Source organism: Schistocerca serialis, chromosome 9 (assembly GCF_023864345.2).
Source record: "Schistocerca serialis cubense isolate TAMUIC-IGC-003099 chromosome 9, iqSchSeri2.2, whole genome shotgun sequence".
In the NCBI taxonomy this organism is placed as follows: Eukaryota; Metazoa; Arthropoda; class Insecta; order Orthoptera; family Acrididae; genus Schistocerca; species Schistocerca serialis.
Window position 1 is genome coordinate 331,122,498 of NC_064646.1, and position 13,685 is coordinate 331,136,182.

The window sequence follows — 13,685 nt, forward strand, 5'->3', positions numbered from 1 at the left end:
GCTGCAGTGATGCGTTGTGAGTTGTATTTTACGTGTGTGCTCATGTGTGTGTTTGACATTTATTTTCAACAAAGGCCTCGATGGCCGAAAGATTATAATGTGACAGTCTTTTCGTTGTGCCTACCTGTACCTCAGCATCTCTCCTTTATGGTGAGTAATTACCTTTCTCATAATGTTGTTACATTCCATCCTGGATTTTCCATTTTTTTTTGAGTATAGACTTAAGTGTTTGGAAGAGTTTTCTGAAGATATTTGTATGGGGTCTAGCCATGTATGGAAATGAAACATGGATGATAAACAGTTTAGACAAGAAGACAATAGAAGCTTTTGAAATGTGATGCTACAGAAGAATGCTGAAGATTATATGGGTATGCCATGTAACTAGAGAGCAGGTGCTGAATAGAATTGGGGAGAACAGTATTTGTGGTGCAACCTGACTAGTAGAATGGGCTGGTTGATACAACACATTTTTAGACAACAAGGGGTCACCAGTTTATAATTGGAAGAAAGTGTTGAGGCTAAAATCATAGAGGAAACCAAGCTATGAATGCAGTGATCAGATTCATAAGTATGTATGTGGCAGTTGTTATTTGGAGATCAAGAGGCTTGCACAAGATAGAGTATCATGGACACCTGCATCAAGCCATATTTTTCATTCTGTATGAAATTTCACGTGTGCTTTCATATTTCCACATGAACATCTCAGCAAATAACACACATCAAAAGCAGTCAAAACTGATCTGAACTTTGTTTGACCTGAACTGATTCAATCGGTGCCAAACAGACATAATATAAGATGTGTTATTCTGGAACTCCCAGAACATTTCGCAAACCAAAATAATACTAAAATAACTTTTTTTTGTAGATTACACATCAGATTTAGTTTATTGAAACTCTCCTGAAGATATGTATTTATGCGAAGATTTTTAGTAATAATAGCTGAAAGCAAAGGTTAAAAAATTTGTGAATAGAAAAATTGGAAAATTCCTGTTATGTTGCAATGTTGCTTGCATGTTTATAACATAAAAAATAGAAGTATAAATAGAAACATATTTTTGGCACCACTTAAAGTTGAATGATAGAAATAGCAAAAATGATCTACTTTTGTTTTTAGATCTTTTGCTATTAATTGCTTGCCAATTAATTTTTTATGGACAAGGAAAGAGATGCAAGGACAAGAGCATATCATTATGTTTGCGACAAAATTTACGCTCAATAGTTAGACACATTCATAAACATACACAGTAATGGATTATATACTTTATAAATAAAAACAAGCCCAAATCTGGCCAGAATTTATGTGGTAAAACGTAATTTGTTAACTGAGCAAAAGTTCCATCAGATGTTGATTTATTATGACCATTATCAGAAACAACAAATACCTGACCATCATTGGGCAAGATGCTGCTCAGTATGTTTTAGCGACTGCCATGGTTTTATGCTAACAGATTACGCACATAAGGGTAAAACTGTCGAGAGGACCTTCTGCCAAAATCTCCTGAAGAGGTTATGTGAGGCTGTCAAGACAGGAAGCTGTCCAAGCGAGCGTTTTTGATCCATGGCAACCTCCCAGCTCACAATACGTAGGACACAGTTACATATGCTGCTTCTTTGAGCTATCAAAATTTGCCCTCTCCCAGACATGACAAGGCACTCAGTGGCCTTTCCTCTTTCCTCAGATGAAGAAACCATGATGTGGCAGCCGCTTTAAGAATGACAGTGAAGTGATTTTAGAGGGAGAACATTTCTACAAGTGCCAAAGTGCAGATTTCTGTGACCATGACCTTTTCCAATTTATCTATCTTTGGAAAAAAGGGTTTTAATGAAGGATGGATGTATAAGGAAGGACTAATACCATCACCAAGTTTCATGGATGCAGGTTAATTTTTTGAGATGATAATTAAAACATAGTGACTACCCCTCATGACAACATTCCTCGTTATCTATATGCCACTGGTACTCTGAGTCCCATTTATCTGGATCATATCCCTGTGCAAGAACTTTGGGTGAGCCCATTCACAACAACTGCTTAACACATCCTGTTCATGTACTGCCCCTCCTGCATCCAAGAAACAGGTCACTTATGAAATCAACATTACTTAACATCCTTGTTCTTATCACTCTACGGTACTTTATGTGTATATGTGACAACAATCCAGTTATCACACACTCAGCAAACTAATTATTACACAATCAGTTGCCACTACCAAACAAATTCTAATGCTTCATCAAGATTACATAGTTGTGGAACATGCTGCACAACACAGCATGGCTGACTTCAGTGGTTGTTTTTCATATTGTACCACCAGCTTTTCTGAGTTTTGCAGATGAGAAATCTCACTGCAACACGTTCTTCACTTTTGCATTGCAACCTAGTGTCCTGTTCTTAGTGTCTGTTAGTTCCCTGCCATTTCTCTTCAGTGAATAGAAATCTATTCTCATATAAGTAATAACATTCTGTGCAGAATTTTAAATATATTAATTTTAAAAACATTCAATACACAAGTATTTTGATGATAAACATCACAATATCAAGTCTCTGTGTCTTAAGATGCTAGTACAGATCTGTTGTAAATTCTTGAGAATAAATGTGATACTGTCAGTTACACTAAGTGTTTGCATTGAGATATCTATTTGGTTGTATTCATTTAGACATGAATGAATGTGTGTTACACTGTGTACTTGCACTTGAAAAAGAGTAGTAGTTCAGAAGTTAGTTAAATCTTCGTATTGTTATATGTGCCACATGCCAGTGAGTTATTAGTGATTGGTGGCTTTCCTTCATTTTTATTTATTGTAATCTTTCTTTAATAACCACATTTACTACCATTACTGTAGAATGTATGTTTGTACCTACATTACATACATGTAATGTGTGCATGCACACACATTTGCATAGTTTTATTTAGCCACTGTATGGTATCTATAATTTTTTTGTGTACATTTCAGCATTTTATGGCAAGTTGCTGTTGAGATGTAACACACTTTAAAAATTCTTGCAGGGCTATTTGAAATCAACCAAACAACAGGTGAAATCAGGACAAAGAGACAGCTGACAGGCAAGGGTCGCACAGACCCATATCAGCTGATAGTACGCGCACAAGATGAAGGAAGTCCTGCTCTGAGTTCTGATGTTCCATTAAGCATTTTCATAGGCGATGTATTTACCAATGATGGTGTTCCCATATTTGTTCGACCAACTCTTGATGAAGTTGCATATGTCTCAGAGGTATGAAATAGAAATAATAAGCTGTGTCTTCACTCTATCATTTAAAATAAGAATGGTAATTGATATTTAAAAGGACAAAAATAATGAATTTTTCTATCAGAAGATAAAAGAATAGTGCCTGGTACTTGATCACTCAATAATTATTTTAGTGACACATTGATTAGCATGTTATGGGGTGCAGAACATAAAGAAGATGTGGTGGAGGAAACTGAGGTAAGGTATTCTCAAGAGGTGGAAAAAGTACACAGTGACAAAAATAAAAGCTGTAGGAGAAGATGTAGCTTAAAAGTAGGAAAATTAAATTAATGTTCTCAGAATGCATAAGAAAGGACACACAAGCAAAATGAAAGTGGAAGGTAATTGGAGGATATGTACAGGAGTTAAGACATGAAACTCTGAGAGAATCAGAGAATCACTGAGGATGGAGGGAGACAGGATTGGATGAATGAGGAAAATAAAATGGATTATCAATATTGTAAAATTATTGAGGAATATTCAGTAATTAATGAGACAAATAGCTGAATATGGATAAGAATTAAACTTACACTACTATTCCACGTAGTTTTTCAGAAACTTTTAGTAATTAATAACATAACTTTCAGTGTTGAAGTATCCTTGGTGTTGCTTTTTTGTGGTAGAAATTGATTCTCCATAGAAATTCTATGAACTGGCTGAAAAGGTGAAAACTGAATGGCATGAGCCTGGGATTGTAAGCTAGATCTGACATATCTTAACTTAAATTTTCAATCATCTCTTGCATTTCATGGTCATTATCATGTGAGTATTATTTGACAGCAGGTAGGCACACTTTTTGAGAGAGAAGCATGTTGTTTTCTTCTTATCACTGCTTTCACTTTATGTTGACACATGATAACCATTGATTATCTCACTGTCAAGATAGTAACCATTGACATTTTAACATAGAAAGGGAACAAAGATCAGATTTTAATGCCCTGCTAGCTAAGCCTGGGGAAGGAAATGGGTCATGCCTTATTCAAAGGAGCCATCCTGGCATTTGCCGTAAACAACTTATGGAAACTGCAGTAAACTTAAATCTGGATGGCTGGATGTGAATTGAACTGCTGTCCTGCTGAATATGAATCCAGAGCATTACCTATACCTTCTCTCTGTCAGAAGCCAACTGTGTTACATTTAAGCCACTACTTGTTCTTTGTGTGGGTGTGTAATATTGTGAAATTATGCCAGTAGGATGAAGTGAAAACAAAGAGCAGGCCTGATATTGCTAATAGGTTTCTTTCAAATTCAGTCATGTGAGGTGTGTTCTGTAGCTGCCAGTCTTACATTCTAATGTACTATGACTTTCTGAATTTTTTGTGATAGATTATTCTTGTCTTTTTCACGGTACAATACAAGATGAAAATATATCTGAATATTGATGTAATGTGACTATTGATAAACTATCAAACTTTCATTATCTTCATTTGATGTCATTAGCTATCATTTAACCTATGAAATTCAAGCTTCATACATTAATTTGAAATAAAATCTCTGTTGCAGAATTCCACTATAGGTTCTCCTGTGTTCCATGTTCAAGCTACTGATCCAGATGATCCCAACTCTCCCAATGGAATGATATTCTACAAATTCCTTCATAGTGGGGCTGAATATCAAGCTTTTAAAATTGGTATGTACAATTCTAATATATAGTATGCATATTTACAGGAAGGTTGTAATTAAACTTTCACTATCTGAGCCGTGTAGCCAGAAAACTATTTGCCGTATGGATACCCAATGTTACTGGAATGATGGTTAGATTGTCTGCTGCAGGATTTGCATTGTTAGTTATGCTAGTGTCATTAGGTGCTGGTATTGGTATGGTGACATAAGATTGAAACACAAGCGTCATTGTGCATTACAGTTGCAGGCGTTGAACATGTGCCTGGAGAAAGTGAGAACGACTTTATCCATAAAATTGTTATATAGAAACATCATCAGTGGCACTGCTCTTTGTAAGTATCAATGCATTAAAGGAATACAGAGAAGTCCTCTGTCTGCACTAGGGTTAAAGAACATGATTCAGAAGTTTGGCGATTTGGGAATTGCTTGTGGGAGAGGCCAATAGCCAATGGTGCCACAAATTGTTGAAGAGTTACTGTTGCCATGGCTAAGAATGATGGATGCAATATTTGATCCTGAAGCAGTGCATGAGCTATGTCATGGCAGCTGAACATTCCACGGTCCACTGTTGTTTCAGGTTGCAGTAGAGCAATCACTAGTGCAGTTCCCTGCTGTCATTGCACTGAACAACATTTGTAACCTGGAATGAAAACATTATACACAATCAACAAATGTTACCTCTTCATGTGAAATTAAAATGTGCTTCTTTCAATAGTTTATTCATTATTTCTCTTTGGCTTGTGTTTACAGCTGTTTCCCCAAGAGATTCATTGCCCTATGATTACTTGTTTATCATGGGGGCCCTCTTAAGCAGTAAAAGTTTAATTGTAACCATCCTGTACATTCAAAAATTTGTCTAGTAACAATGTATAACTGCAAATCATAAATTATTATATGTAAAGGGAGATTCTCTACTATTTTGGAAATAGGAAAAAGGGACAGGATTGAACAAATGTGATACAACTGCAGTGAATATGGCTCATTTGTGCTGTACATTTGAATGACGTGGAATGGAGCAGTTTTAAAAGCTATTCAATGTAACCTAATGTAAAACAGGAAATTGAAAATATGCTGCATTCTATATAAGGCATTAATGAGCAGCTTTCATTTTCTCAGTTATCAAAGCTATAGTTCACACTTGTTAAGATCATGAAATTATATTGACCTTTAATAATCAGTCCAACTTTCAACTTAGTTCAAGCTTACAAAAAAGTGAGGTACAGAATAATTGAAAATTTGGTTCCACCAGTATTAATATTTTGTGCCTTATGATCAGAGAAATTCAAGTCTATACTGAGACTACAAGTATGTGTTCTCTCACACCATCCACAAATGGAATTGTGGAGGGGGATGGAGGCTGAATTGGTTTACCCTGTCCCACACATCATAAGGTAGACCACTGAATACAAATTTAAATGTTGATGTAGAGAATGGGTGTTAATGCACAGAATAACAATGCATGATGAAAATCAGCCATGATATATGTCAGCAGGGGACAAAATTGTAAGACAGAGAAATTAGAAAAGATGAAGAAGACAGTTAAGAGCACAGATATCTATTTTCTTGTGGGATATGTGCCTATCCCTTTTGCTAATGCCAATAAGCAACAGTAATCTGATTTCCTGCAAAGTCCACTATGTCATTTGTTGTGTATGGTTCAATATTGGTTCTTCAATTCTTCATCCATGCTGTCAGAAATTTTAAAACATTATTTTTTCTTCAAACAATATTTTTTAGACAATTCAAATTGATAATAACAATAGTATTTACAGTTTTCTATGATTCTGAGACATTACAAAACTTTACTTATATATGCATACAGATCGGCTGACAGGACTGATCACAACACGCACTTTACTTGATCGTGAATCCCAAGATAGTTATGAACTACAATTGGTAGTGCAAGACAATGGAGATCCACCACAGCAGGCCACAAGATTACTGAGAGTGAAGGTTACTGACATTGATGACCATCCACCACTGTTTCAGAGAATGCTGGTATGTATATTACAATAGTAAACAGTGTGAAGTAGAGATCACTTGGGTAATGAAATATGTTAGTCATGCCAACAGAGCCAATGACTCTCCCAACTTCCACAGTGGTAAGAATTATGGCAACAATTAATATCATCTTTGACATCCTGATGAACACAGTTAAAATCTGAAGAAATTGATATTGCATTATCCATGAAGACTGTATCAAAAGGACATTGCACTTGAGAAGACTGTAAATTTGCAAGTAGATGGAATGGATGATGGTATTTACTTTCAGGTAGTTAAATTCCACTACTGGTAAAAAATAGATTAAAAAAGCTCTAGCTTTCACAGCTCTTATTTTGTTCTTCAGGAAGGACTGAGTTGTATGTTTGGGAAGGAGGGGAAAATTGTTCAGGCCATGACTGAGAGAAACCCTCCTGTGTTTGTCTTGCCTTCTCCTCACATCAAGTGGGTATTCCTCCAAATCTGGGGTCTGTATGGTCTTCACCTCCTTCCCAAACCTATTCTTCATTCCCTTCTGAAGAAGGAACTAGGAGTTGTGAAAGCTAGGGATACTTCTTTTCACTTTTTGATGTATCTATCAGCAGCACTGGAGTTTTACTTTCTGAGATAAATGATGGTGAGCTGTTCCACCTACTGAGTTACAGTGATAACATATCCATCATCATCATCATCATCATCATTATTTTTAAGGCTAGTCCTTGTCACAGCAGTCATAATTGTGTCTCCTCTGCTGAGCATTTGAAGTCAGTGTACTGCTTGAATTCAAGTCCATTCATCATAGCATCCAGATGATTATTCTGTGGTCTTCTTCTTCCTTTCTTCTCTAAAACGTTTTTCTTCCAATATGGTGGTCAAGAATCCATTGTGCCATATCATCTGACCAATGAATTTTGTTTACAGCTTTTCTATGGTAGTGATCTGTTCCTTTGTTTCATCTACTCCCATGAAGACCCACTTGTTTAACTTTTTGTCTTTTCTCTTATTTTCAGCATCCTTCTCCTCTGCTTCCAGGAATTGTGTATCCTGTTTCATTAGGATTCATGTTTCACAGCTATATAACAAAACACCCCAGAAAATGTTTTTATGAACAATTTCCCAGTTTTGATATTTACATGCCTGCTTTTCAGGAACTGTTTCTTGTTACTGAAGACCTGTGTAGTGAGGGTAATTGTTGAACTTATTTCCATGGTGTAGCTATTGTGTGGAGTGGAACAACTTGTAATAAAATATATGTAAGAGGATAAGTCACTGCTCACCAAAGAGAGGAGGCCAGTCAGGCAGAGGTGGTGGGAAATGACAGTGGCTTTGTGCTTGTGTCTCTTAATTAAAATTAAGGACTTTGCCTGAAAACTGTTTTACTTTCCATCTTTTCTACACGTCTGTCTGTGCTGCTCAGTGCCTTTTCTATTTAATTGGCAGTGACTTATCTCCATATTCTTATATTTGAAATTGTTCATTTTCGAACTACTTGTGGCAGTATGGGTAGCAGAATGCCTTTGAGAACAATTACAATGAAGTGTTTGATATTGCTGAGTGACTAATTTGCCTTTTTAGCAATATAATGAGCTTTATAATTTAAACCATGTCTGTTGCAGTAAATGTAATGCATCTCAGTTTGGTTATTTATTAGTGGGACAATTTTGCTGCCACTATAGAACATTGTTTTTTATTTATTCTAGAATTTGTTTAGTTTTTATCTGAATTATGTGGATATTCTTTTTTAATAATAAAGTATAAAATTTAACAATAGGTCTACCTATGACAGTGAAATTTTAATTCTTGATTGCGTGTTTAGACTATGCGTTAGGTAGAAGTTCATCTAATTGGCACATGATATTTTAATCCCATATTGTATTTCTCCCTTACTTCTATTCTCTTTAAATTTAGCCTCATTTATATTGGGGGGGAAACAGGACTTAGAGTGCTGAAGTACTGTATTTAAGAAGGACTTTCTTCATCTACACTGCAAATCATCACAGTATTTTACCTAGACACTTTCTGTAAATATGTTGAGATAGCCATTGATTATGTTTATATTGTACACAATTTTTCTTTTCTGATTTGAACCTAAGTGCTTGACAGATTTACTGTGAATATTGGACCTTTATGGTCACTTATGCATTTACTCACTGAAGGTACTTGAGTGTAAGAACATATTAACTATGGTTATTGCAGTATGCCCTTGAATTGCCACTGGGAATTTGCTCACTGCAGAAAATAAATATTTATCATTGCTCAATAAAGAGTCCCCATTTTAGACTGAATTATCTTATTGACACTCCATTTACCTGCCAGATGAAGGTCAAAATGTTCCATTAAGTTTCGGGTGTGCAGCTGCAAGAAATCTCCTTCTTCTTCTAATATTTCGGCTGTATATCGTCCAGCCATCTTCAGAGTGAGTTGCAAGACTGCCGCTCCAGTGCTCGCTTCGTCCCTTTATACTCGTGTACCGCGTGACTGTGCATGCGGCCACAGATGCAAATGTACCAGAGACGTTGGTCGGCGGCAGAGACGTGCATAATGCGCGAGTTGTATCTATGACTCTGCAGTCAATCTGTGTTGGCATGTCGATATATCATTGTGAGCTGCACTGTGACAACGTCTTTGCGAGTTTATTACTGCAAGTGCCAGATTCCATGATTTATCAAGATTGAAACCACTATCTCTATTAATTAAATTCGTCGTCAAGCGAATTTCAATTGCCTCTTTCACTATCGAGTCCCAAAAGGATTATGTAGTTGGCAAAATATCGACATTGTCATACAACATACTGTGACCATTATCAATACAGTGCTCTGCCACTGCCGACTTGTTAGGTTGTAAAAGTCGTGTGTACCTCCGGTGTTCTGTACATCTTTCTTGGACAGTACGAGTTGTTTGTCCGAGGTAAGAAAGGCCACATTCACATGGAATTTTGTAAAGTCCAGATTTTTGGAGCAGCAAATCATCTTTGACGGACCCCACGAGTGCAGCTGTCTTGGGTGGAGGACAAAAAATCACTTTTACTTTGTGTCTGCCGAGAATCCGTCCGTCCTATTTTTGATGAGAGGCTACCCACATATGGCAGGAAGGCCATCGATTTAAAGGTTTATTCATCTTCTTCTGCTTTCTTTGTGGCCTCTTTCGTTTTCATTTTCAGTGCCCTCTGTATTTGTTGTGGAGAGTACCCATTGTCTTCAAACACTCTTTGTAGGTGGGAAAGTTCATCTTGCAGACTGCTTTCGTCAGAAATAATATGCGCTCTGTGGGTCAGAGCATTGTCTCGGCCAGATGGTGGCAGCTATTTGCATGTAAATACAGATCGGTGTGCGTCGGCTGATAAACGAAGGCAATGACAGAACCTGTGGTGTTGGTGCAAAATTCAGTCCCTTACTCAAAACCATCATCGTAGCATTGTCCAAATCCCTACCTGTCATATTAATAACAGGGCGTCGAATAACAGTTTCTCGGTGCGATGTCGTCTTCAGTCGATTAAATTTTGCAGTCTGTCGGGACGTGGCCACCTCACAAATCCAGTCTGATTTGGCCCAAGTTGTACCATCAATCCAATTCCAAGAATCATAGGGTATCTCCACAGACATCTTCAGGTGCAGGCGATAAAGTTCTTCAGAAACCAGGTCTAATTTTTGGTGAGTAAAGTGGATCCTCTCCTTAACAATAGCAGAACCAGCTTTTGTTAAAATCTTATTCATAGACGTCATTTTTATAAAATGTACTAATCTGGCAAACTTCGGAATCATGCCCTGGTCACGGCACCTCAGTAAAAAACTTAAAGAGCTCAGTAATCTTGCTCTCAAGTGTCGAAGCTTATCCAATTGTCGAACACATAAAACCATCTCTTCCCCGCAGAGGTACTTGATAAGAATCTTCAGGTTTTGGCAATTGAAGAAGCTGTTCGACCACTTCCCTCGGATTCAGCAGAGGAAATAAGACGTGAAACATGCCGTGCAATTATGAAGGCTCGCCCACAAAGGAGCAATATATCTGCGGCAGAGAGGGCTGCTCTATGCAGGCTTTGCCTGGATACTCAGACGGTGGTACTCCCAGCAGATAAAGGTAATGCTACTCTTTTATTGTCCCAGGATAAATACCATGATAAAATGTACAATTTATTGAGTGACAGCATGTACTGGAAGATCAGCAGGGATCCCACTAATCGAGTGGCGAAGAAAACTGTTTCGCTTCTGAATGATTCTCCCTTTCCACCAGAAGTTGTTCGGAGATTGAAACCAAGTGGTCCGGTGCCTCCTAGACTTTACGGACTACCAAAGGTCCACAAGAAAGATGTTCCTCTATGCCCCATATTGAGTAACATAGGCTCTCTGACCTATGATGTTCCCATCATTGTTGAGGCCTCTTGTGGGAAAATGTACTCACCACATAAGAAACTCTGCTGACTTCATTTGTAAACTGAAATCATTGTAAATGAACCCATCTGATATATTAGTTAGTTTTGATGTGGTGGCTTTATTTACAAAGGTTCCCCTTTCAGAATCTCTACAACTTACTGAAAGAAGTTTTGACAAAGAGATTTCAGCTTTATTTAAACATGTTCTGACCTTCACATATTTCTAATTTAACAACGAATTTTTTGAACAGACGGACAGAGTCGCCATGGGTAGCCCCTTATCCCCTCTGGTGGCCAATTTATTTATCGAAGACTTCGAGGAGAAGGCGCTTCAATCTGCTGACTTGAAACCCACGGTATTCTGGAGATATGTTGATGACACCTTTGTAGTTTGGCCCCACGGTGATGACAACTTGCAGGACTTCCTAAGACATCTGAACTCCCTCCACTATCAAATAATGTTCACAATGGAAATTAAAAGGAGGGATGCCTTCCATTTTTGGATGTTTTGGTTCGGCACGGAGAGGATGGCACTTTGGGACATGAAGTGTATAGGAAGCCGACGCACAGCGATCTGTATTTACGTGCAAATAGCTGCCACCATCCTGCCCAGACAATGAGTGTTCTCCGAACTCTGACCCACAGAGCGCATATTATTTCTGACGAAAGCAGTCTGCAAGATGAACTTTCCCACCTACAAAGAGTGTTTGAAGACAATGGGTACTCTCCACAACAAATACAGAGGGCACTGAAAATGAAAACGAAAGAGGCCACAAAGAAAGCAGAAGAAGATGAATAAACCTTTAAATCGATGGCCTTCCCGCCATATGTGGGTAGCCTCTCATCAAAAATAGGACGGATGGATTCTCGGCAGACACAAAGTAAAAGTGATTTTTTGTCCTCCACCCAAGACAGCTGCACTCGTGGGGTCTGTCAAAGATGATTTGCTGCTCCAAAAATCTGGACTTTACAAAATTCCATGTGAATGTGGCCTTTCTTACCTCGGACAAACAACTCGTACTGTCCAAGAAAGATGTACAGAACACCGGAGGTACACACAACTTTTACAACCTAACAAGTCGGCAGTGGCAGAGCACTGTATTGATAATGGTCACAGTATGTTGTATGACAATGTCGATATTTTGCCAACTACATAATCCTTTTGGGACTCGATAGTGAAAGAGGCAATTGAAATTCGCTTGACGACGAATTTAATTAATAGAGATAGTGGTTTCAATCTTGATAAATCATGGAATCTGGCACTTGCAGTAATAAACTTGCAAAGACGTCGTCACAGTGCAGCTCACAATGATATATCGACATGCCAACACAGATCGACTGCAGAGTCATAGATACAACTCGCGCATTATGCACGTCTCTGCCGCCGACCAACGTCTCTGGCGCATTTGCATCTGTGGCCGCATGCGCAGTCGCGCGGTACACGAGTATAAAGGGACGAAGCGAGCACTGGAGCGGCAGTCTTGCGACTCACTCTGACAATGGCTGGACGATATACAGCTGAAATATTAGAAGAAGAAGGAGATTTCCTGCGGCTGCACACCCGAAACTTAATGGAACAGTCTTTGCGCCGCCAAAACCTGAAGATTCACATCGACGGTCAAAATATTTCCCGCTGATAGCCTGCAAAGTACTAGCTTGTTTGTGTCCATTCATTCATTGATTCATTCATTCATCATCTTCTGTAAATCTGATTAAGGAGAACTCCCAGGGACATGGAACGAATCAATGTATGCATAACTGTAAGACAAATATGAAACAACAATGGAAATTCCTGGATGGAATAATATGTAAAATGAAGGAAATGCAAACCACTCACCTGTAGCTGACTGATGTGTGGTGCACAGAAACATGCAACAGAAAACAGTATTTATGCTAGCTTTTGATATCTGGCTTTATTTATAGTGGAATTGCACACATCATGTGAGCTATAGCTCGAAAGCTAGTGTAAATACTGTTTCGTTTCTAAGTCCACACATCAGTCAGCCATATGTAAATGGTTACTTTTCCTTCATTTTATGTATTTCATGTATTCAGACAGATAACCTGCCAGGATAGCCGAGAGCGCTGACGTGCTGCTTCCTGGACTCGGGTAGGCGCGCCGGCCCCGGATCGAATCCGCCCGGCAGATTACCGATGACAGCCGGTGTGCCGGCCAGCCTGGATGTGGTTTTTAGGTGGTTTTCCACATCCTCCTAGGTGAATGCTGGGCTGGTCCCCATGTCCTGCCTCAGTTACATGACTCTCAGACATTTGAAACACATTCACACTATTTCATGATTGACACTAGACGCAGACATCTGGGGTACACTAATTCTGTCCCGGGGGGTATGGGGTGGCGGCAGGTAGGGCATACGGCTGCCCCTTAAAATTCACCATGCCAAATCCGTACTTAACCCTCCCGACCCTGCGCACAATGCAAGATAAAGGCAGTAGCAAAAGAAGAAAAGA

General features: G+C 38.5%; 1 protein-coding gene across 2 annotated transcripts in view; it reads left to right on the top strand.

The window, feature by feature from the left end:
• Positions 1 to 13,685, top strand: part of LOC126418750 (cadherin-23) — a 392,502-nt gene that overhangs the window by 332,259 nt on the left and 46,558 nt on the right. For both annotated transcript variants that reach the window (XM_050085675.1, XM_050085676.1), the window contains exons 20-22: positions 3,003 to 3,229; positions 4,748 to 4,874; positions 6,690 to 6,865. In XM_050085675.1, coding sequence (XP_049941632.1) covers positions 3,003 to 3,229; positions 4,748 to 4,874; positions 6,690 to 6,865 — 530 coding nt within the window. The remainder of the gene's footprint in view (positions 1 to 3,002; positions 3,230 to 4,747; positions 4,875 to 6,689; positions 6,866 to 13,685) is intronic.